The sequence below is a fragment of the Aotus nancymaae genome, unplaced genomic scaffold (genome assembly GCF_030222135.1).
Source record: "Aotus nancymaae isolate 86718 unplaced genomic scaffold, 86718_ANA_hifiasm-v0.15.2.pri h1tg000029l, whole genome shotgun sequence".
Lineage (NCBI taxonomy): Eukaryota > Metazoa > Chordata > Mammalia > Primates > Aotidae > Aotus > Aotus nancymaae.
The window spans coordinates 13,550,406-13,574,723 of NW_026988442.1; the positions used below are offsets into that span (position 1 = coordinate 13,550,406).

Here is a 24,318-nt window from a genome sequence, read left to right on the forward strand (position 1 = left end):
GCTGCGCGCGGTGTCAGGGTGCGGAGCTGGAGGTTCGCTGACAGCCCGGGGTTCCAGCTGCAGCGCCCACAGCCCCCGGCTGCGCCGCCGCGTCCTGGTGTCTACAGGCTGTGCCTGCCGTCACTCATGCACGGAGAGCCAATCAGAGAGTGTGCGCGTCTCAGGGGACAATAGCACTCATCGAAATAGTTGTCTGACTGGACGAGAACAAAAGCTTATAACCAATCACAGTGGGCTCCGCCCGATTCCGAGAAGGTCACTCACACTATTTGTCGAATCAGAAGGCATTTTCTCTTGGGCCCTGTTCGGTTCCCGAGTAGGTTTGAAAGGAGACGTGTACTTGGAAGGCGGACTCCTGAAGGAGGAGTCGCCCTGCTTAGATCTGGGATGAGCGACAGGTGGTGATACAGGGAGGAGCAGGGCCCCATCTTTACGCGAGACAGTTCTGACTGGGGTAGCCTTGACCACAGCGATCTTCTCAGAGTGTCAGTCACATGGTCCCTCAATGGCTTCCATGTATGTATGTATGTATGTATGTTTTGAGACACAGCCTCACTCTGTCCCCGAGACTGGAGTGCAGTGGCATGATCTCGGCTAAGTGCAACCTCCGCCCCCCGGGTTCAAGTGATTCTCCTGCTTCAGCCTCCCAAGTAGCTGGGACTACAGGCCTCCACCACTATGCCCGGCTAATTTTTGTTTTAGTAGAGATGGGGTTTCACCATGTTGGCCAGGCTAGTCTCGAACTCCTGACCTCAGGTGATCCACCCGCCTCGGCCTCCCAAAGTGCTGGCAGCTGGCTTCAATTTATTAGAATCCAAACTCCTCCCCAAGGCCCAAGAGAGAAGACCTCCTGTAATCTGGTCCCGTCTCCCTCTCTGACCCCATGTTTCACCACTTGCCACCTCACTCTGCCCCAGCCAAAACGGCTTCCTTTCTGTTCCTTGGGCCAAGAACCCTTCTATCTCAGGGTCTTTGCACTTGCTTTTTCCCTTCCTGGTATTCACCATCCTGGGTTCTTCACGTGACAGGCTTCTTCTCATCCTTCAGGTTTCAGCTCAAATGCCACCTCATCAGAGAGGCTTTCCAAGGCATCCAATCTGAAGTAGCACTATCCACTCTGACTCATTACCCTGGTTCTTTATTATTACTATTTTTTTGAGACAGAGTCTCACTCTGTTGCCCAGGCTGGAGTGCAGTGGCATGATCTCAGCTCACTGCGACCTCCCCCTCCTGGGTTCAAGCAATTCTTCTGCCTCAGCCACCTGAGTAGCTGGGACTACAGTCGCATGCCACCACACTCAGCTAATTTTTGTATTTTTAGTAGAGACAGGGTTTCACCATATTGGCCAGGCTGGTCTTGAACTCCTGACCTCGTGATCTGCCCATCTTGGCCTTCCAAAGTGCTGAGATTACAGGTGTGAGCCACCACACTTGACCACCATGTTCTTAAGCGTTTTTTCTTTCATAGTACTTTTTACCCTTTGGACTTATTTGTTTGGTATGTGTTAATTGTCCATTGCTCTTGCTGAACTATAAATTCTATGAAGGAAGAAATCTTGTTTGTCTTGTTTTCTGCTGTAACCCCAGCACTGGGCACAGGCTGGGTACTCAACACTTGCTTGTCGAAACAATATACAGTTTTGAGTTGTCATCTTCCAGAGCATTGATGGGTAACATTAGCATGATGTCACTGTGTGGAGTTGTCACTGAATAACAGCTACACGTTGAGGGGTGGCTGTGACTTGTGAGGGTGTCCCCTGGTACTTGGGCCATATGATATTTACCTGTGATATTATTGCCTTGGTGTCAGGGGACAATTTCAGAGGTCAATGAAGGAGGGAGTTGTGCTGGGCCTATTTTATCTCTGAAACTGGGTTTTCTGGGTTCTTCTTTTGCAATGATAGACTACTTTCTTCGGTTAATCCTTCCTTGAAGATAATGACTATGTTAGACAATATATTAAAATATCCTCTTAAAAACACTGAAGTTCTGGCCGGGCGTGGGGGCTCACACCTGTAATCCCAGCACTTTGAGAGGCGAAGGCAGGCGGATCACTTGAGGCCAGGAGTTCGAGACCAGCCTGGCTAGCATGATGAAACCCTGTCTCTTTTTTTTTTTTTTTTTTTTTTGAGACGACAGAGTTTCGCTCTTGTTACCCAGGCTGGAGTGCAATGGCGCAATATCGGCTCACCGCAACCTCCGCCTCCTGGGTTCAAGCAATTCTCCGACCTCAGCCTCCCGAGTAGCTGGGACTACAGGCTGCGCCACCATGCCCAGCTAATTTTTTTGGTATTTTTAGTAGAGACAGAGTTTCACCATGTTGACCAGAATGGTCTCGATCTCTTGACCTCGAGATCCACCCGCCTCAGCCTCCCAAAGTGCTGGGATTATAGGCGTGAGCCACCGCGCCCGGCCGATGAAACCCTGTCTCTAAAAAATTATAAAAAACAAAACAAAACACTGAAGTTCTGCCAGGTGCAGTGGCTCATGTCTGTAATCCCTGCACTTTGGGAAGCCAAGGTAGATGCATCTCTTGAGCCCAGGAGTTCGAGACAAGCCTGAGAAACATGGTGAAAACCTGTCTCTACTAAAAATACAAAAATTAGTCAGGCATGGTGGCACACATTTGTAGTCCCAACTACAAGTCTGGGAGGATCACCTGAGCCTGGGGAGGTCAAGTCTGTGGTAAGCAGTGATCACGCCACTGCACTCCAGCCTGGGCTAGAGTGAGACCCTGTATCAAACAAACAAATAAACTGAAGTGCTTAAAAGTATAAGGAATGCTCAGGCCAATTATGGAGAGAAAGCTGGTAACCAGGTGGTTAACAGGATTAGGATATTGGCACACCAAGGCCACATGTGACATGAGGGTATTTACCAATATTAAACCTGTGAGTTTCAGTTTGTCAACCACACAGAGCAAGAACACAAGTGAAAATCCAGGGCCTCCCAAGGTGGTGAGCCATATACCAGATCTCCTCACAGTAGGCTGAGCCCCTAAGGGGTGTCGCCCTCAAGTCTAAAGTGAAATGAATCCACTTTGCAACCCACACCATTGGCCCCATGGAACTACGGAAAAAGCTGCCTTAGTACTGAGCAGAACAGTTGAAGGAGCAGGAAAGAGGATTTCTTTTTTAAAGCTCTTCCTTAGGAAGTCGTGATTATTGATGAGTGTTTTTGTACCCTAGGGAATAGAGCATGGTATAATAGATCAAGAAAGCTCAGGCTGGGCAAAGTGGCTCACGCCTGTAATCCCCACCCTTTGGCAGGTTGAGGTGGGCAGATCACGAGGTCAGGAGATTGAGACCATCCTGGCCAACATGGTGAAACTTCATCTCTACTAAAATACAAAAATTAGCTGGGCATGGTGACGTGTGCCTGTAATTCTAGCTACTCAGGAGGCTGAGGCAGGAGAATCACTTGAACCCGGGAGGTGGAGGTTGTGGTGAGCCAAGATTATGACATTGCACTCCAGCCTGGGTGACAGAGAGAGACTTAGTCTCAAAAAAAAAATAAAAAGCTTCCAAACCCAAACAAAACAAAAACCTCTCTTGAGAAAGGCACATATATCTTCGGCTTCAGGAAACCACCAAGTAAACCAAGATCATGCCACTGCACTCCAGCCTGGGCCACAGAGCGAGACTGCGAGACTCCATCTCAAAAAAAAAAAAAAAAAAATCAAGATGAATGCAGATTTCAGGTACTGTAATTCACAGAAGTGAATTCTTTTTAAAAATTCTACCCCCAAAATTTAAAACTTAAAACATCAAAAAAAAAAAAGAAAACTTAAAACGTCACTATTGGGAGCAGAAAACTATTTAATGGCAGATTTGAAAAGGAACCAAACAGAACTTCTAGAACTATTACTACTGCTCCCATGAAGAGTCAGTCAGTAAGTCCTGACACGTGGCCAGCATCAGGAGCAGGTGTTGGGAAACTATTTGGTTTGGCGCCTTCTTCCTGGGTGCTCTCTTTTGCTAAGCCCTTTCTCACACAGATAAATAAATCTCTGCCCTCAAGAACAGCATGCTAAGGGTAAGCAGTTGCGAAAATGGAGACACCTGGCGGCCTTTTTAATTTTAGGTAACTCTGAGCTCCTCAGGCCAGAGCCTGTTTGTTTACCTTTGCCCAGCGAGCACTTACAGAGAGTAGGGTACTGAGCACTGCCTGTGTGCCAGGGATTGTTTCCTGAGTGCTTTTTTTTTTTTTTTTGAGATGGAGTCTTGCTCTGTTTCCCAGGATGGAGGTGCAGTGTGGCATGATCTTGGCTCACTGCAACCTCCCCCTCCCAGGTTCAAGCCATTCTCCTGCCTCAGCCTCCTAAGTAACTGGGATTACAGGCACCCATCACCACGCCTGGCTAATTTTTGTATTTTTAGTAGAGATGAGGTTTTGCCATGTTGGCCAGGGTAGTCTTGAACTCCTGACCTTAGGTGATCTGCCCACCTTAGCCTCCCAAAGTGCTGGGATTACAGGCACGAGCCACCGCGCCCAACCCCTTAATCAGCTCTTTAAAGACCCTATCTCTGAAGACAGTTACATTCTGAGGTACTAGGGGCTAGGACGTCAACATATGAATTTAGTAGGGGAGACACAATTCAATCCATGACAACTGCATCCTTTCTGCTTTCTACCAACACCAACCAACCAACCCAACAAGACGTCAGGAGCCAGCATTGCCTTGTGTGTTGGCACGTTCTTCTGCTTGCAGCTGGGAGTCTGACTGAAGCATGAGATTATCCCCTCCCCATAGAGAAGTTAACTTTTCCGGGGTGGCTCGAACACTCACTGTGGAGGGGAACATTGGACAGTTCCCACTCTCCCTCTTCCCTGCTTGACTCTTTGCCTGGAATTGCTACATTACCCCCAGGAGTCTCTACGCTGTGATTGGATTCTGTTTGGTGCCAACTAGGTAGCCCCAAGGGAATGGGACATGGGACTGGTAAGTGTTTGGTGGATGAAGAGGTGGCAGTAAGGAGGGGGAAGTTTGTAGCAGGGACAGCCCGACTGGGGATCCTGCTGGAGGTGGGCGCTACCTCCCTGAAACTCATTCATAGTTGTTCCATAGGCCAAGCCTTCAGTCAAGCATCTCCCAGGTTGCCTCTGTGCCAAGTCCTGGGGGTCCAATGTGTGTGTGTGTGTGTGTGTGTTGTTGTTGTTGTTTTGAGACCAAGTCTTGCTCTGTAGCCCAGAGCTCAGCTACAAGTAGCTGGGACTACAGGAAGGCTACAGGCATATGTAGTCCATATCTCAGCTCGCTGCAACCTCTGCCTCCTGGGTTCAAGCGATTCTCCTGTCTCAGCCTCCTGAGTAGCTGGAATTATAGGCATGCACCACCACGCCTGGCTAATTTTTGTATTTTTAGTAGAGACGGGTTTCACCATGTTGGCCAGGCTGGTCTCCAACTCCTGACCTCAGGTTATCCACCCACCTTGGCCTCCCAAAGTGCTGGGATTACAGACTTGAGCCACCACGCCTGGCCAGGCTCCTGTTGTTCCAGGCATTTCAGCAGCAGAGAACAGCATGTGCAAAGGCCGCAGAGCAGATGAAAGTCTACTCGAGTGCATATGCACGTGGTGATATGGAAATATATGGAAAGCTGCCAAGGCTTGTGTTGGTTAATCTTTTACTGTCCAGAGCCTCTCATCACCTCAGAATAAAACCTCCACCCTCCTGTGGTCCAGTCCCTCTGTCCATCCTCATCTCCCTCTACCCATACATCACTTATGACCCTCGGCTGCCCCTTTATGGTTCTTGGTTTCCTTTCATTTTGGCCTCAGGGCCTTTGCACTTGCTGATCTCTCTGCCTTTTGTGTTCTCTTTCCACATCGCTAACTCCAGCTCTTTTCTTAGGTCCACCTCCTCAGACAGGCTCCCCCGACCACTCTGTCTAAAGTAGCTACCCCTCATTCCAGAAAAAAGGTATTTAAAATCATAGAAAATTTCTCTCCTTCTCTCTCTCTCTTTTATCCTTGTTTACAGCCCATCTCACCTAGCTAGACTGAGACTCCATGAAGGCAAGGATTTTTGTCTTTTGGTTCATACCTACATCCCCAGCATCTAGAACGGTGTCTAGCACACAGTAGGTGCTCAACAAATATTTTGAAAGTAATCAAATATATGTGAATGTATTCATTTCTTATTTGAATAATGAAACAAAATCAGGCCAGGCATGGTGGCTCATGCCTGTAATCTCAGTACTCTGGGAACCTGAGATAGGCAGATTGTTTGAGCTCAGGAGTTTGAGACTGGCCTGGCCAACATGGTGAAATCCTGTCTCTACTAAAAATACAAAAATTAGCCAGGTGTGGTGGTGGGCGCAAAAATCTCTTGAACCTGGGAGGCGGAGGTTGCAGTGAGCAGAGATGGGCCATTGTACTCCAGCCTGGTGACACAGCATGACTCTGTCTCAAAAAACAATAAATAATAAATCAATAAATAAAACAGAAACAAAGACTAGGCATACTTTGCAGGCTTTGGTGTTGTAAACAAACCAACAAAGAATAGTTACATTGAGAAACCTGCAGGGGAGAGAGGAGAATCTGAGGCTATTGGATCCAGGAGCATGTGAGAGACAGGGAGGAAGGAACCCAGGCTATACTCTGCCAGCGAGGCAATGCAAGGGGACGTTTACAGCTTGGGGTGTGCCCTGGGTCTTCAAGATTCCCAGGAAGGGAGGTAGGGTGTGGAGTCTTGGAGAAGAGAGGATTTTCTCTTTTTTCTCTCTCCTTTTTGTGGAGAATGGGGTCTCACTACGTTGCCCTGGCTGGTCTTGAACTCCTAGGCTCAAGCGATCCTCCACCCTCTGCCTTCCTAAATGCTGGGATGAAGGCTTGAGCCACCGCCCCTGGCAGAGTGGGCTTTCTGTGGGGAACATTTGCTCAGGGCTCACTGTGCAGAGGGGGATGGGAAGGGAAACGGAGGTAATGGGGTGGCAGTGGTATGCACAAGAGTGGTGTTCAGGGAAGTACAGGGAGCTCCCTGGTAGAAATGGGCCTTGAGGGCGTGAATAGGCAGAGAGTCTGTGAGGCTGTTCTGTGAAAGAGCTATATATACAAAGCGGCCTCCAAATGCCAAGGGAGCCAAAAAACCAAGGAATGAGGCAGACAAATTCAGTTTGTCAGTGAAGGGTGTTTCAATGTGGAACCTTAGAGACAGAGGCATGGGCTTGGGCGGCAGCAAGACATGGAGATCCCTGCATCTGTTACTCCCAGACTCAGGGCTCATATTCCACAGGAAAAGAGTTTTAAGTGCTCTGTGCAAGACGATTAAAGGAATCCTTCAGAGCAGGCAAGAATGCTATATATGTCATAGCTTATAATTTGTGCAATAACATCAGGTTGACTAGGGACAGTAAATAAAGTAGGAATCAGGAGGCATTCATAGGACTGGGGCTAATCAGAAGTCAACATGGGGGATTAGCATCCAAGATGGAGTCACTTTTGTCTCCACAGAAACAGCCTGTCAGGGAACAGTGGCTGGCAAGTTTCCCCAAGGGGAGAGAAACTTTGAAAAAACAGTTTAAAAAAAGTTGGCCAGGCATGGTTACTTATGCCTGTAATCCCAGCACTTTGGGAGGCCAAGGTGGGTGGATCACCTGAGATCGGGAGTTCAAGACCAGCCTGGCCAACATGGTGAACCTGTCTCTACTAAAAATACAAAAATTAGCCGGGCATGGTGGTGCATGCCTGTAGTCCCAGCTACGGGAGGCTGAGGCAGGAGAATCACCTGAACTCGGGAGGTGGAGGTTGCGGTGAGCCGAGATCTCGTCATTGCACTCCAGCTTGGGAGACAAGAGCAAGACTTTGTCCTCCCAAAAAAATTGTAGTTCAGAGGTCTCAAGCTCCTGGGCTTATGCAGTCCTCCTGCCTTGGCCTCCCAGAGTGCTAGGATTAGGGCCATGAGCCACCATGCCCAGCTGTGAACAAATAATTTTTTTTTTTTTGACATGGAGTCTCATTCTGTTGCCAGGCTGGAGTGCAATGATGAGATCTCGGAGTAGCTGAGATTTCAGGCACACGCCACCATGCCCAGTTAATTTTCATATTTTTAGTAGAGACAGGGTTCTACCATGTTAGCCAGGATGGTCTTGATCTCCTGACCTCGTGATCTGTAGGCCTACCAAAGTGCTGGGATTATAGGCGTGAGCCACCATGTCCAGCCAAACAAATAATTTTTAATTATAGGAGTTATATAGTGAATACAAGAAAAAGAAAATTGTGACTTTTAAAATTTATTTAGCTGAGGTTAAAATATATAAAATCAATGCACGCATTTTTTTTTTAATTAAAAAAAAATTTTTTTCTGGGGGCTTTCCAGCAAAAACCAGAAACCCTGCTAGACAAATTCTAAAAGAACTATAACACTAGTGAACGCATTTAGAGTCCAATCTATGGTGGTCCCGTCGTATGAGGATATTTCCATGTTCATGGGAGAGATCCATGATTGATGGTGACAAAGATTCTTTGCTTGGTCTAATTGCTTGGTCAGACTTTGGAATCTTCTGATAGTCCCACCTGTGTACTTCCTGGTAAAATCTGGTTTCTGGAAAGAATGCTTTAAGTCAGTTTAGCAACAACTCCCATCCTTGATATCTAATCATCCTAGATACCTGACCAGGTTCCGCATCTGTCACCATCTCCCAGGTGATGTTGATTACCCTGGCCTGTCTTCAGCAAGAATCCTGTTAAGTCGGTTTAGCCAGAATCCCCTTACCTCTGATGTTTCCTCTTGGTAATTTTCTATCCACTGACCCCCCCATCCCCACCCCCAGCCAGCGCCCACAACCTTCTATGATGTTCCTCGGCTTTACATTTCCACTTGCCTATGCTGTATTCAGAGTTGAGCCTAGTCTCTCTCCCCCACTGCAAGACCCCTTTGTAGTGGTCACCTGAACTTCTTGCAGTAGTCCTGAATAAAGCCTTCCTTATTGTGTTTGTGTTTTAGCAAGGATCATTGAACAATTTTCTCTTTTACCTTTTCTTTTTTTTTTGAGACAGGGTCTCATTCTGTCACCTAGGCTGGCATGATATAGTGACATGATCACGGCTCATTACAGCTTTGACCTCCCAGGCTCAGGAAATCCTCTCACCTCAGCGTCCCTAGTAGCTAGGACTACGGGCTAATATTTTTTTTTCTTTTTTTTTTTAGAGACGGGGTTTCACCATGTTGGCCAGGATGGTCTCAATCTCTCAACCTAGTGATCCGCCCGCCTCAGCCTCCCAAAGTGCTGGGATTACAGACATGAGCCACTGCGCCCGGCCTACAGGCTAATATTTTCAAAAATCATTTGTAGAGATGTGGGTCTCACTATGTTACCCGGTCTGGTCTCCAACTTTTGGGCTCAAGTGATCCTCCTGCCATCTCAGCCTCCCAAAGTGCTGGGATTACAGAAGAGCCACCACGACCAGTTAAATAATTTTTTCTTTCTTTTTTTTTTTTTTGAGATACAGTTTAGCTCTTGTTGCCCAGGCTGGAATGCAGTGGCACGATCTTGGCTCACCGCAATCTCCACCTCCCAGGTTCAAGTGATTCTCCTGCCTCAGCCTCCCAAGTAGCTGAAATTACAGGCATGTACCACCACACCTGGCTAATTTTGTATTTTTAGTAGAGAGGGGGTTTCTCCATATTGGTCAGGCTGGTCTCAAACTCCCAACCTCAGGTGATCCGCCCAACTCAGCCTCCCAAAGTGCTGGGATTACAGGTGTGAGCCACCGCGCCCGGCAATTTTTTCTTTAACAATGGTCCCTTCCTCTGTTTTTCCCTCCCCTCTATGCACTCCCTAAACTCTTGCTTGTTGCCCAAGGATACTTTGAAACCACTATCACACATTATGATTATGATTATTGAGAAAAGGTCTAACTCTGTTGCCTAGGCTTGGGTGCAGTGGTGAGATCATAGCCCACTGCAGCCTCCACTTTCCAGGCTCAAGCAATCCTCGTCTCTCAGCCTCCGGAGTAGCTGGTAGTTTGAAGTGCAAACCACCATGCCTAGCTATTTTTTTTTTTTTTTTGTAGAGACGGGATCTCACTATGTTGCCCAGGCAGGTCTCCTGGATGCAAGTGATCCTCCAGCCTCAGCCTCCCAAAGTGCTGGGATTACAGGTGTGAACCACTGTGGCCGGCATACACGTTGTAATTAATTAAATAACCTTTAAGATTTAATCTTAAAGGTTATTTAATCTTAGAGGTGTCTTTTTTCCCACCTCTAATTCCATGGGAAAGGACCACCGTGTCTCTAGAGCTATCACAGGATTTGGTGCATAGCAGGCCCTCAATAAGCAGTTGATGGAGCATGAATGAAGACGAGAGGGGTCTGTGTGTGGGAGGAGTCCCAGTGAGGAGCACCTCTCATTCTGTGCCACCTGGACAGGGTCCTTCAGAGGCTGGCCTAAGAGTGGCTGAGGTGGGTGTTGGGGGTTTATATGACAGAAATGGGGTCCTGACAAGCAGGGATGGAGGGTGAAGAGATGGAGTTACTTAAGAGATAATGGGAGCTCCAGCACGGAGACTCACGCCTATAATCCCAGTGTTTTGGGAGGCCGAGATGTGAGGATCGCTGGAGGCCAGAAGTTCGACACCAGCCTGGGCAACATGAGATCCTGATCCCTACAAATAAATTTAAAAATTAGCAGGAGATGGCAGTGTACGCCTGTAGTCCATGCTACCCTGGAGGCTGAGGCGGGAGGATGGCTTGAGCCCAGCAGATCATGGTTATGATCGCCCACTGGGCTCCGGGCTAGGAGTCATGCGAGGAGAGACAGGTGGCTCGGTGAGGAGAGACAGGCAGAGTTGAGGGGGGTGTCAAGGGCTAGAAATCGTTAACAGGGAGTGGTGAATGGGAATCTGTGCTGCACAGTTGCGGGATCCCTGTGACAACTGGGTGGTCTGGGTGAAATGGAATGGGGTTCATGGTTTGTTGCAGAGTCGGAGCATACTGTGCTCAGTGGAAATGGGGTCCGTGTTGCAGACCTGGGGGACTCACGTGCAGTGGGAATGGGAGGTTCTGTGTCAGAGTTGGAGGGTCTGCTCCAGTGAGATGGGGATATGGGTTCAGATAATAGGGACGGGAAATTTCGCGCGTGCGGTGGATATAAGGTCGGCGTAAGACTCGGACGTTCAAGTGAGGCGGAGTCCACACTCGATGGTCCGGTAACTGGGTTATCGAGTGGAGCCGTGGCAGCCCAGGGATGCGGGGGTCCCGCGAGCCGAGGCTTGGTTTCCAGGGCTGGGGGCTCAGCGGCGGCTCCTGGGCGCCCCCTGGCGGCCCCGACTCCGCCGCCGCCGCGGCTCCCACAATGCTCGCGTAGCCGGTTTCGGCTCCCGCGGCGGCGACGGCGGCGGCTCCAAGATGGCGCAGGCGATCTTTGAGGCCCTGGAGGGTGAGCGACGGCGGAGCCGGGGGAGGCGGCTGTTCCGCATTGGGCCCCCTCCCGCCGCGCCCGGCCCTGGGCGCGCGGCTGCCGCGGGGCGGAGGGCGCCGGGGCCGGAACAGCCGCGGGAGGGGCGTGGGCGGGAACAGCGTGGGAGCCGAGGCCCGGCGGGGGGGCTCCGGGGCCGGAACAGCCGGGGAGAGCCGGGCCGGCGGGGAGGGGGCTTGAGCCCGGAACAGCGCCAGCCTGGGCGGCCTAGGGCGGGCGTGGGAGGGGCTCCCTCTAGGGAACCGCGCGGAAGGCGGCGGCGGGGCGGTCTGGAACAGCTGCGGCCCGAGAGGCTGCTCGGCGGCGCGCGGGGCCCGGGACGGGGGTGCGGCCGCAACTGCGGGCCGGAGGACCTCGGCGGCCTGACCACGAAGAACTTCTGCGGATCGGACTGTATGCCTCTTGCTGGGACGTAGTCTCAAAATCAAACCACAGCAGCAGGGGCGCCACCTGTGTGCACAGCCTGGTCTCAGAGCTAGGGACCTAAGCCAACAAACACCCAGCGCCTGCAGTGTGCACCTTAGCCGGTGCAGTTTTACAAATTCAATCGACCCAAGCCAGCGAACGCTGGGTGCCCATGGACTGTCCCGTGCTCTGCAAGAACCTGGGATGGGGGTGGTGCTCAGGCTCAGAACTGTGGGCTTTGGAGACTGCAAACTCTGAGCGCCTCCATGTGAGCACCTGCTGGGCGTCGGGGAGGAGGAGCAGCCTTGGCGACTCAGGGCCATGGCACAGAATAGACACTGTGGGAAATACAGACTCTTGGAGGAGTGGGATGAGATGGGTATATAGATAGGGTACAAACTCGATGTGCTAGACTGGCGGGATGAAGCTGAAGCTTTGAGTCCTGTAGCTTCCTAGGAGAAGTCAGCCACTCTTGCACTTTTTTAGTTTTTGAGACGGAATCTCACTCTGTCGCCCAGGCTGGAGTGCGATGTCTCGATCTCGGCTCACTGCAACCTCCACCTCCCGGGTTTGAGCGATTCTTGTGCCTCAGCCTCCCGAGCAGCTGGGACTACAGATGTGCGCGGCCACGCCCAACTAATTTTTTTGTATTTTTAGTAGAGATAGGGTTTCACCATGTTGGCCAGATTGGTCTTCAACTCCTGACCTCAAGTGATCTGCCCGCCTCAGCCTCCCAAAGTGCTGGGATTACAGGCGTGAGCCACTGCTCCGGGACGCCCTTCACTTCTTGAAGGATCACAGTTTGCACCAGGCAATGGGAGGGGGGCGGGTAGGCCTACCTCCATCTAGAGGTGTTCGGATTCAGAATACTCACTGACACTCTGCATAGTCTCTGCCCTTCAGTCTGGTGGAGGAGAGAAATTATAGAACAAGCAATTATAGAAATTATCGAATTAGGGAAAAGGTCATATAGAAGAAGATGATCTCAGCTGGCGTTCCTACTGTGAATAACATAAGCAGGGGGTGGTGGATCTGGAAGGCCAGGGTCAGTGGTGATTCCCTCCCAGAGGCCAGTAGAATGGGGTGAGGCTCACTTTCTCTTTAGGCTGTTTGGACTTCCTCATTGTTTGAATTTTTACTGCAAGAATGTGTTTGTGTATTGAGTAATGAAGACAGTTAAAGAGAAATCAGTTCCTACGACAGTGGGATGCCTGTTGGGTGAAGAACGGGCAGCAGGGGCCGGGCACAGTGGCTCCCGCCTGTAATCCCAGCACTTTGGGAGGCTGAGGCGGTTGGACACAAGGTCAGCAGTTTGAGACTAGCCTGGCCAACATGGTGAAACCCATCTCTACTAAAAATACAAAAATTAGGTGGGTGTGGTGGTGCATGCCTTTAGTCCCAGCTACTTGGGAGGCTGAGGCAGGAGAATCACTTGAACCCGGAAGTTGGAGGTTGCAGTGAGCCAAGGTTGTGCCACTCTGCTCCAGCCAGGTGACAGAGGGAGACTTCATCTGAAAAACAAAAGCGGGGTGCAGCAGGACTGTGGAGATCTAGGAGAGCATGAGAATGGCCCAGGCAGTGGGAACTGCATTTTTTTCAAAACCCTGGGGAGAGAGGTCTCCTAGGATTCACAGAAGGTCGGTGTGGGTGAGCTGCTAGAGTTGGGGTTTGATGGAGGAGCTGAGCTTTATCTTGGGATCGATGTGGAGCTAAGAAAAGGTTTTCAGCAGGGGAGCAGCACAATGTGATGTATGTTTTATAAAGTTCACCCTGGCTGCTCTGGAACAGACTGGAGGGGGCCAGAGTGGCAGTTGGGGGTCGAGGTGGAGGCTGCCAAGGTTGTACCGCAGAGAACAGGGCTGGGGAACAACGGTGGGGATGGAAAGAAAGTTTATTTGAGATGTATTAGCAAGGCAGAATAGGCTAGAATTGCTGAAGAACCAGAAATGGGCAGTAGGGAGGGGGAGCAGTGGGTTGGGGGAAGACCCAAGTGGTGCCCCAGGGGCTGTGGATGGGTAGACAGTGGTGCCCTGGTGCCTTGTTCTCCTTGATGAGGATTCCTGGAAGAACAAACTTCAGGATGGAGGATGACATTTAATTAGAGTTCAGTTTTACACAGGCTGCCTTTTTTTTTTTTTTTTTTTTGTGAGACAGAGTCTCACTCTGTTGCTCAGGCTGAAGTGCAGTGGTGCAGTCTTGGCTCACTCTAGCCTCCACTGCACCTTCCTGGGTTCAAGCAATTCTCGTGCCTCGGCTTCCAGAGTAGCTGAGACTATAGCCTCATGCCATCATGCCTGGCTAATTTTTGTATTTTTAGGAGAGACAAGGTTTCATCATGTTGGCCAGGCTGGTCTTGAACTCCTGACCTCAAGTGGTCCACCCATCTCGGCATCCCAAAGTGCTGGGATTACAGGTGTAAGCCATCGAGCCTGGCCCAGGCTGCCTTTTTAATTTAATTTAACTTAATTTTTTTTTTTTTTTTTTGTGACGATCTTGCTCTGTCACCCAAGCTGGACTGCAGTGATGCGATCTTGGCTCATTGCAGCCTCTGCCTCCCGAGTTCAAGCAGTTCTCCTGCCTCAATCTCTTGAGTGGCTGGGATTACAGGCGCTCACCATCACACTCAAATAATTTTGTACTTTTAGTGGAGACAGGGTTTCACCATGTTGGCCAGGCTGGTCTTGAACTCTTGACCTCAAGTGATCTGCCTGCCTCAGCCTCCAAAGTGACGGGATTATAGGCATGAGCCACTTTGTCTAGCCAGTCTTTTTTATTTTCATTTGTAGAGACAGGATCTCACTCTGTTACCAAAGCTGGAGTGCAGTAGTGCATTCATAGCTCACTACAGCCTCAAACTTCTGGGCTCAGGTGATCCTCCTACCTCAAACTCCCAGGTAGCTATAGGTGCATAATACCACACCCAACCAATTTTTAAAATTTTCTAGAGATGAGGTCTTGCTGTGTTGTCCAGGTTGGTCTTGAACTTCTAGCACCAAGCAATCCTCTCACCTTGGCTTCCCAAAGTATTAGGATTATAGGCATAAGGCACTGTACCCACTGTTTAAATTTTTTATGTTTATTTCTATTTTTATTTATTTGTTTTTAAAGACGGGGTTTCACCATGTTGGTCAGGCTGGTCTTGAACTCCCGACCTCAGGTGATCTGCCCACTTTGGCCTCCAAAGTGCTTGGATTACAGACGTGAGCCACTAAATTTTTTATTTTGAAATCACTTTTTCTGTAGATTCACATGCAGTTGTGAGAAATAATATAGAGAGATCCCACGTGCCCTTTGCCCCATTTCCCCCAGTGTAACATTTTGCGAAACTGTGGTATATCACCACTGGTCAACATACAGGACAGTGGCATCACTCCAAGGGGTTGCCCTTTTATAGCCACACCCTAAATGTTCCCCTCCTCCCACCATCCTTGATGCCTGGGAACCACTCATCTGTCTCCATTTCTAAAATTTTGTGAGTTCAAGAATGCTATGTAAATGAAATACTAAAGTACAGAACATTGAGATGGGCTTTTTTCACCCATCATAATTCCCTAGCGATTCATCCAAGTTGTTGTGTATAGGAATACTTTGTTTCTTTTTATTGCTTAGTAATATTCCATACTATGGATATTCCACCATTTAACCATTCATTGAAGAAAGTCTGAACTGTTTTCAGTTTTTATATTTATAATAATAATAATGATAATTTTTTGAGACAGAGTCTCACTGTGTAGCCCAGGCTGGAGTGTAGTGGCATGATTTCAGCTCACTGCAACCTCCACCTCCCAGGTGCCAGCCAGTTCAAGCAATTCACCTGCCTCAGCCTCCCGAGTAGCTGGGATTATAGGAGCGCATCACCATACCCAGCTGATTTTTGTATTTTTAGTAGAGATGGGGTTTCACCATGTTGACCAGGCTGCTCTTGAACTCCTGACCTTGTGATCTGCCTGCCACTGCCTCCCAAAGTGCTGGGATTATAGGCATAAGCCACTGTGCCCGAACTTTTTTTTTTCTTTTTTTTTTGAGACAGAGTCTCCCTCTATCACCAGGCTGGAGTGCAGTGGCACAGTCCTGGCTCGCTGCAACTTCTGTTTTCCAGTTTCAAGCGATTCCCTGGCTTAGCCTCTCGAGTAGCTGGGACTACGGGCATGCACCACCACGCCTGGCTAATTTTTTTTGTATTTTTAGTAGAGATGGAGTTTCACCATATTGGCCTGGATGGTCTCTATCTCTTGACCTTGTGATCCGCCCGCCTCACTCTCCCAAAGTGCTGGCATTACAGGAGTGAGCCGCCACGTCCTGCCTTTTATTATTTTTTTTGAGGCAGGGTCTCAATGTCTCAAAAAAGAAAAAAATAATAATAAAAGCTAGAAACAGTTACAGTTGTTCTTCTGAACCATTTCCTACACTCCGTCTCCTCTACTACCTTCTGGTCCTCTTCCCCAACTCTAGTGGGGCTTAAGCCCCCCACCATTCTGAAACTGCATCTGCAAAAATTCTAACAGTGAGAAAATCGTGACAGAAAAAGACACCTGACCTCACCAGCCCTCACCTTGCCTTTAACCTCCAAACTGCCCTTAGTTGTCCCTGGGCTTGGACTAACCTACCTTTGGGAGAAATTTAGTTTACGGTTTAAATGATAATAGCCCTTCCCCAAAAGTAAACCACCTTTGTAAAGCTACTGAAAGACCACCAGGTTTTCACCTGGGCAATATGTGGTGATCCCATCTCAAAAGGTTCACTGTTGCCCAGGCTGGAGTGCAATGGCATGATCTGGCTCACTGCAACCTCCACTTCCCAGGTTGAAGCAATTCTCCTGCCTCAGCCTCCTGAGTATCTGGGACTACAGGTGCGCACCACCACACCTGGCTAATTTTTTGTATTTTTAGTAGGGATGGGGTTTTACCATGCTGCCTCGGGTAAGGTTTTTACTATTATACATAAAAGTGCTATGAACATTTGTGTACAGATTTGCACACAAATGTTAAAATACTGACAATTTTGTGTAAAATGGTGGGAGATTCACTGAAGCTTGTTCAGGGGAGCTTGAACCGCAGGCTTCAAACTCCAGATATTGGAAGGAAGTAGACTGGGGTGAGTGAGACTGCCCAGGGACAGCCTGAGAGGCAGAGGAGAGAGAGTCCAGACAAAGGAAGAAAGGACAAAATGTTTCCTCATAATGGAAACACTTGGGAGTGGCCAGGAGAAGAGAGTAAAGAAGGCACAGAAAGGTAGAGCAGACCCAGGGAGGCCGTGCCCTGGAGGCAAGAACAGTGTGTTTCAGGGAGTGGCAGATGCTGCCAGATGGTCTTTGGTGATGATAGGGAAAGTGTTTTGGTGGAGCTTTAACCACACAATGGATTTATTTTGCTTGCTGCCCAGATACAGCCAATTTATCCATACAGGGGAATTGCAATAGAGAAAAAATTAAATTCACACAGAGGTGGCTGAATAGGAGACTGGAATTTTGTTATTACTCAAATCAGCCTCCTAGAAAATTTAGAGGCTAGGATTTTTCTTTTTTTTTTTCTTTTTTTTTTGAGATGGAGTTTTGATCTTGTTACCCAGGCTGGAGTGCAATGGCGTGATCTCGGCTCACCGCAACCTCCGCCTCCTGGGTTCAGGCAATTCTCCTGCCTCAGCCTCCTGAGTGGCTGGGATTACAGGCACACGCCACCATGCCCAGCTAATTTTTTGTATTTTTAGTAGAGACGGGGTTTCACCATATTGACCAGGATGGTCTCTATCTCTTGACCTTGTGATCCACCCGCCTCGGCCTCCCAAAGTGCTGGGATTACAGGCATGAGCCACCGCGCCTGGCTGAGGCTAGGCTTTTTCAAGGATAGGTTGTGGGGCAAGGACATGGGCTGCTGATTGATTAGGGGTACAATTATAGGGATGTGGAAAATAGTCATCCTACATGCAGAGTCTGCTTCTGGGTGGGGCCGTAGGACCCACAAAAATATGAAGATATCTCAAAAGGCCAATCTTAGGTTCTGTAATAATGATGTTGGGACCGGATGTGGTGGCTCATGACTGTGATCTCAGCACTTTGGGAGGCTGAGATGGGCGAATCACCTGAGGTCAGGAGTTCGAGACCAGCCTGACTAACATGAGGAAACCCCCTTTCTACTAAAAATACAAAATTAGCCAGGCGTGGTGGCGCATGCCTGTAATCCCAGCTACTGGGGAGGCTGAGGCTGCAGAATCACTTGAACCTGGGAGGCAGAGGTTGCCATGAGCCAGGATCATGTGATTGCACTCCAGCCTGGGCAACAAAAGCAAAACTCTATCTCAAAATAATAGTAATAATATTAAAAAATAAAATAAAAAAATAGTAATAATAATGATGATGTTGGCCAGGTATGGTGGCTCATGCCTGTATTCCCAGCACTTTGGGAGGCCGAGGTGGGAGGATCCCTTGAGCGCAAGAGTTTGAGACCATCCTGGGCAACATAGGGAGATCCCATTTCAAAATAATAATAATATTATCTGCAGGAGTAATTGGAGAAGTTTCATATCTTGTAACCGCTGGAGTCATGACGGGTAATCATTTGTGTCTATACCTTAGCAGAATTTAGGCTCCTCTTACCCTCCTTACCTGGTAGTCTTTCATTAGCTTTACAAAGGTGGTTTAATTTTGGGGAAGGGCTATGGTTATTTAAACTGTAAACTAAATTTCTCCCAAAGTTAGCTTGGCCCAAGCCCAGGGATGACTAAGGGCAGGTTGGAGGTTAAAGGCAAAGGTGGGGGTTGGTTAGGTGAAGTGTCTTTCTCTGTAATGATTTTCTCACTTTACAGTTTTTTCAGAGGTGGTTCCAGATGGTGGAGGGCTTAAGTCCCACTAGAGTGGGGAGGAGAACTGGAAGGTGGTCGAAGAGATAGAGGGTATAGGTGACCCTCATGGGATACTTGCCGTTGAAGGGAGGAGAGATGAAGAGTTCGCAGGAGGGCACTCCGGAGAGACTGATCTGTGTAGCTGTGGATGGTTCCCGGACACAGGGTGGTGAGAGCTGGTGGAGAGTGTTTTCTGGGGAGCAGGAGGGATTGGAGGGGAGGGCTGGCGTCAGGAGGGACACAGCCTGCATTGTGACAAGGGAAAGCATGGATTTAGTTTGGCTGTAGGAGCTGGTTTCAATTTGCATTGCAGTTAGAAGCTGGGGCAGACTTCCAGGTAAGAGCTGAGAGGTTGGAGACAGAGTATTGGCTGTGGGGTCATAGAGATGAGGCACCATCTGGGTCTTTTGGGAGGGGGGCAGTGTGCCTTGGTGGCCACTGAGATGTGAGGTGGCCCGTCATCCGGCTAGTGACATGGCCGGACAGTATACTACTGTGAACTTCAACTGTGGTAACTGATGAGAAAACATGGAAGAAGTCAGTTTCTTGATCCACCAATTCAGAGTCTATTGTTTACTGAGGAATAAAAACGACAGGCACACATTGAAAAATCAGGAAGGCAAGGATGCCTGTGTGCAGACAGATCTGTGGGGTTTGTGGGTGTGAATGAGGATGACTGGCTAATGTGATTTCCAGAGGGACTTTGTCACTTAGGATTAGAGTCAGCCATTAGTAAGGAGCCGCACGTCACAGTGGCTGCAGCAGGCTGGAAGGTTATTTCTTTCACGAGAAAGTTCAGAGGAAGGCAGTGTAGGATAGGAGGATGGCTGTGTTCTACAAGGTTCTTAGAGGGCTAGGATTTATCCAATTTATCCAGCTTTTTCTTTTTTTTTTTTTTGAGACAGAGTTTCTCTCTTGTCACCCAGGCTGGAGTGCAGTGGCACAGTCTTGGCTCGCTGCAGCCTCTGTCTCCTGGGTTCTAGTGATTCTCCTGCCTCAGTCTCCCAAGTAGTTGGGATTACAGGTACATGCCAACACACCCAGCTAATTTTGTATTTTTAGTAGAGATGGGGTTTCACCATATTGGCCTCGAACTCCTGACCTCAGGTGATATGCCTGCCTCAGCCACGCAGAGTGTTGGGATTACAAAGCATAAGCCACCGTGTCCAGCCCTATCCAGGCTTTTTTTTTTTTTTTTTGGAGACAGAGTCTTGGTCTGTTGCCAGGCTAGAGTGCAGTGGCACAATCTCAGCTCACTGCAACCTTTGCCTCCTGGGTTCAAGCAATTCTCCTGCCTCAGCCTCCCGAGTAGCTGTGACTACAGGTGTGCGTCACCATGCCCAGCTAATTTTTTTGTATTTTAGTAGAGACAGAGTTTACATTGGCCAGGATGGTCTCGATTTCCTGACCTCGTGATCCACCCGCCTCGGCCTCCCAAAGTGCTGGGATTACAGGCGTGAGCCGCTGTGCCCAGCCCCTATCCAGCTTTTTATCCTATGATCCTAGGGTTTGTCCTTATGGTCCAGGATGGTGGATAGAGTTGCAACCACCATATTCTTATTCTGGGAAGTAGAAAGGAGGCTGGGACAAAGTAGAGGGTCACTTATCAGTCAGTTTTAAGAAAACTTCCACGCTTGTAATCCCAGCACTTTGGGAGGCCGAGGCGGGCGGATCACGAGGTTAGGAGATCGAGACCAGCATGGTCAACATGGTGAAACCCCGTCTCTACTAAAAGTACAAAAAATTAGCCGGGTGTGGTGGCATGCGCCTGTAATCCCAGCTACTCGGAAGGCCGAGGCAGGAGAATTGCTTGAACCCAGGAGGTAGAGGTTGTAGTGAGCCAAGATCGCGCCATTGCACTCCAGCCAGGGCGACTGAGGAAGACTCGGTCTCAAAAAAAAAAAACAAGGAAAAGAAAACTTCTCAGAAGCAGCCATACAGCACATTTATATTCCTTTGGCCAGAATTTATTCCCTAACTGCAAGAGAGGTTTGAAAGTGTAATCTTTATTTGGGGGGCCATCTTTCCATCCCAAAATCTTGGGTTCTATCACAATGGAAATAGGAGAGAATGTATATTGGGGCATAGTCAGCCGTCTTTGCCACAGGGTTTTGTCTTGTTTGAGACAGGGTGTAATTTTTGTATTTTTAGTAGAGATGGGGTTTCACCATATTGGCCAGGATGGTCTCAATCTCTTGACCTCGTGATCCACCCGCCTCGGCCTTCCAGAGTGCTGGGATTACAGGCGTGAGCCACTGTGCTTGGCTTTTTTTTTTTTTTTTTTCTTTTTGGGCAGTCATCTTTAGCTAAGACTGGTCTTAAACTCCTGGGCTCAAGTGATCTCTTGCTTCAGCCTCCCAAAGTGCTGGGATTACAGGTGTGAGCCACCATACCCAGCCGCCACAGGGGTTTTGCTGTAGGTCTGGCTTATAAGGGTGATGTCAGAGCACGATGCTGGGCCTGCCTTCCAAAGAGGCTGCATTTCTTTTTTCAGGAATGGACAATCAGACCGTTCTGGCTGTCCAGTCATTATTGGATGGCCAAGGAGCAGTCCCTGATCCAACAGGCCAGAGTGTCAACGCGCCTCCTGCCATCCAGACATTGGGTGAGTATCTGTTCAAGTTCACCAGTGGAAGGGTGAGTGGCTCCCCAGGAAGAGTAGGTGGAGCTCGTGCTGGGCTGTGGGAGTGAAATGCCTGCTGTGGGCCCCAGGACGTGCTCTGGAGTCTGAACCCTCTCCCCTACCTCCCAGCCTGGATCTCTGGGCTGACGCCTTTCTCTGCTTAGCTCTGAGGACACCAGCTCTCAACTGCTTAGTAAACGTGGGGAGATGGGGTCATGATGCAGGGAATGGCTAAGGGCCCTGCTGCCTTACAACAATGTTTGTGCCTTTGCCCTGGAAGTGATTTTTCAGCCTCTCTTCTGTAGAAATAATAGGCTGAGCATGAGTTTCTCCTGTTTACACACCAGGCCTGTAAGGGTCTTCTTCTTTTATTTATTTATTTTTCTTGATACTGAGTGTTACTCTGTCCCCCAGGCTGGAGTACAGTGGCACAATCTAGGCTCACTGCAACCTCTGCCTCCCAGGTTCAAGCAATTCTCCTGCCTCAACCTCCCGAGTAGCTGAGACTACAGGCATGCACCATCATGTCCAGCTAATTTTTGTGTTTTTAGTGGAGATGGGGTTTCACCATGTTGGCCAGGCTGGTATTGAACTACTGGCCTCAGATGATCCACCCTCCTTGGCCTCTCAAAGTCCTGGGATTACAGGTGTGAGCCACTGTACCTGGCCACCTATGTGGTTTTGAAAGCTCCTAGGAAGCACATGGTTGATACCTGACACCTGCGTGTCACCCAGATTGCTGCTCCTGTGGTCAGCACAGTTCTATTTCACACTGTGATGCCCCTTGACATATTCTTGCTTTTTTTTCATTACTTTACCTTTGTCTGTGGCCTCTTCCCACCACCCTGTGGGTATGACCCCAGATGACGAGGATGTCTTTCTCTGCGGGAAGTGTAAGAAGCAATTCAACTCACTGCCAGCGTTTATGACCCACAAGCGGGAACAGTGCCAGGGGCACACCCCCGCCCTGGCCACAGTCTCGCTGGCCACCAACAGCATCTACACACCTTCAGCAGTCCCCACAGCGGTCCAGCAGGCCCCACCTCCTGCCAATCGCCAGGTATTCATTTGTTTGTTCATTCATTCATTCAGCATGTCTCTTTTGAGTGCCTATCATGCTCAGGTACTGTGCCAGGCACTGGGGCTATAGTGATGGATAAGACAGACCAAGTCACTGCCCTTGTGGAGTGGGGTGGGATGGATAGTGCACATGTATGTTTTCAGCATGTTAAATGCAGAGATAGGGGATGCCAGATGGGGGTGGGAGGCTTTGCCATATTGCCTCTGGTGCTTGGGGAAGGGCTCTGTGAAGAGGTGAGCAGGAAGAATAAGTACTATATAGCAGGTAAAGGTGTTGTATGAAAAATCAAGTCGTGTAATAATAAGTAGATAATATATTATTATTTTAAAAATCCAAAATGATAGTACTATTTAATTTCTGCAGTTACTTAATAGGAAGAACATACCAGATAGACCTAAGGAGGCCAGGGAATGAGTCATGTGGCTGGTTTGGGGAAGCAGGAGCCAGGTTCGGGGATCAGCAGATGCAGAGGCCTTGAGGCAGGAGTGGGTTTGTTCCAGGAACTAGGAGGAGGTGAGAGTGGCTGGGGCTGAGTGAGTAAGTAGGAAGGTGGGAGGTGATAGGAGGGGCGGCAGGAGGGTCTTGGCAGATCGTGTGGGCCCTGGGGCTTTCACTGAGAATGAGATGGGAGCTATTGGAGGCTGTCAAGCCGAGGAGGGACATAGTGACTTTAATCAGGTCACACTGGCTGCTGGATAGAGAATAGGTTTTGAGGGAGGGCAAGGGAGAAGGCCAGGAGACCAGATTGGGGGACTGTGGCACAGATCCAGGCAGTGGATGCAGGTAGCTTGACCAGCATGTTGGCAATGGAGGTGGTGAAAAAGCGTGAGATTTTAGAAGCACTTTGAAGGTGTTGCGGACAGAGATTGTGAATTGATTGGGTGAGGAATGTGAGATAAAGAAAGGTCCCAGGGGACTCCTGATTTAGAGTTGCCACTAACTCAAGGGAGGAGGCTGTGAGGAGAAGGTTTTCGGGGGATGTCAGGAGCTCAGCTGCGCATGTTAAAGTTGAGATGCCTGCCGACCTTTAAATGGAGGCAGTGACGAAGTAGACAGTGTAGACTTCCAAGTCGGGAGGCCAGAGGAGAGGCCCAGGCTGCAGGCATCTGGGGAAGCTTCCAGAGTCCTCAGCCAAACACATGCTTCTGGAGCAAAGACACCCTGGGTGGGGGGCTCATAGAAAGATTAAAGGATCCCTCATAAAGGAGGCTGGGCATATCTCAGGATGCCAGGTCAAGGGGTCAGATTTCCAACTGGCTTCCTTTTCTTTCCTTATCCCTTTGGAACATTATCTTCATTCATTGTATTTTCTCACTGCTTGACTATGAGTTTTGCTAGTAGAAAATATTCCCCTCACCCCATCTTTGTTTGTTTGTTTGTTTTTGAGACAAAGTCTTGCTCTGTTGCTCAGGCTGGCGTGCAGTGGCACAGTCTCAGCTCACTGCAACCTCCATCTCCCAGGTTCAAGTGATTTTCCTACCTCAGTCTCCCGAGTAGCAGGGACTACAGGCAACCAACCACCATGCCTGGCTACTTTTTGTATTTTTAGTGGAGACATGGTTTCACTATGTTGGCCAGGCTGGTCTCGAACTCCTGACCTCAAGTGATCCACCTGCCTTAGCCTCTCAAAGTGCTGGGATTACAGGCATGAGTCACCACACCAGACCGAATATTCTTCTTGACCTAAGATACTTGTGGACTTCCTGTGGACGTGGGTTCGGTGTTTCTCTAGGATAGATACAAGGAAGTATTTATTTATTTATTTGAGATGGAGTCTCACTCTATTGCCCAGGCTGGAGTGCAGTGGCACAATCTGCTAACTGCAACCTCTTCCTCCTGGGTTCAAGCGATTCTCCTGCCTCAGCTGAGTAGCTGGAACTACAGGAATGCGTCACCATGCCTAGCCAGTTTTTGTATTTTTAGTAGAGACAGAGTTTCACCATGTTGGCCAGG

The 24,318-nt window shown here is 49.1% G+C and overlaps 1 protein-coding gene and 1 non-coding gene across 4 annotated transcripts in view; one reads left to right on the forward strand and one right to left on the reverse strand.

Annotated features, from left to right (window-relative positions):
• Positions 1–8,306: 8,306 nt before the first annotated feature.
• LOC135277098 (U7 small nuclear RNA) lies at positions 8,307–8,368 on the reverse strand. The gene has a single exon (XR_010344699.1). It is a non-coding gene; the product is annotated as a U7 small nuclear RNA (small nuclear RNA).
• Positions 8,369–11,325: 2,957 nt separating this feature from the next.
• Positions 11,326–24,318, forward strand: part of ZNF341 (zinc finger protein 341) — a 55,491-nt gene continuing 42,498 nt past the window's right edge. For 2 of the 3 annotated variants that reach the window (XM_021665821.2, XM_021665822.2), the window contains exons 1-3: positions 11,326–11,380; positions 21,156–21,266; positions 22,148–22,344. In XM_021665821.2, the coding sequence (XP_021521496.1) occupies positions 11,350–11,380; positions 21,156–21,266; positions 22,148–22,344 (339 nt within the window). In that variant the 5' untranslated portion in view covers positions 11,326–11,349. The remainder of the gene's footprint in view (positions 11,381–21,155; positions 21,267–22,147; positions 22,345–24,318) is intronic. The other variant, XM_064382329.1, reaches the window with a different exon arrangement.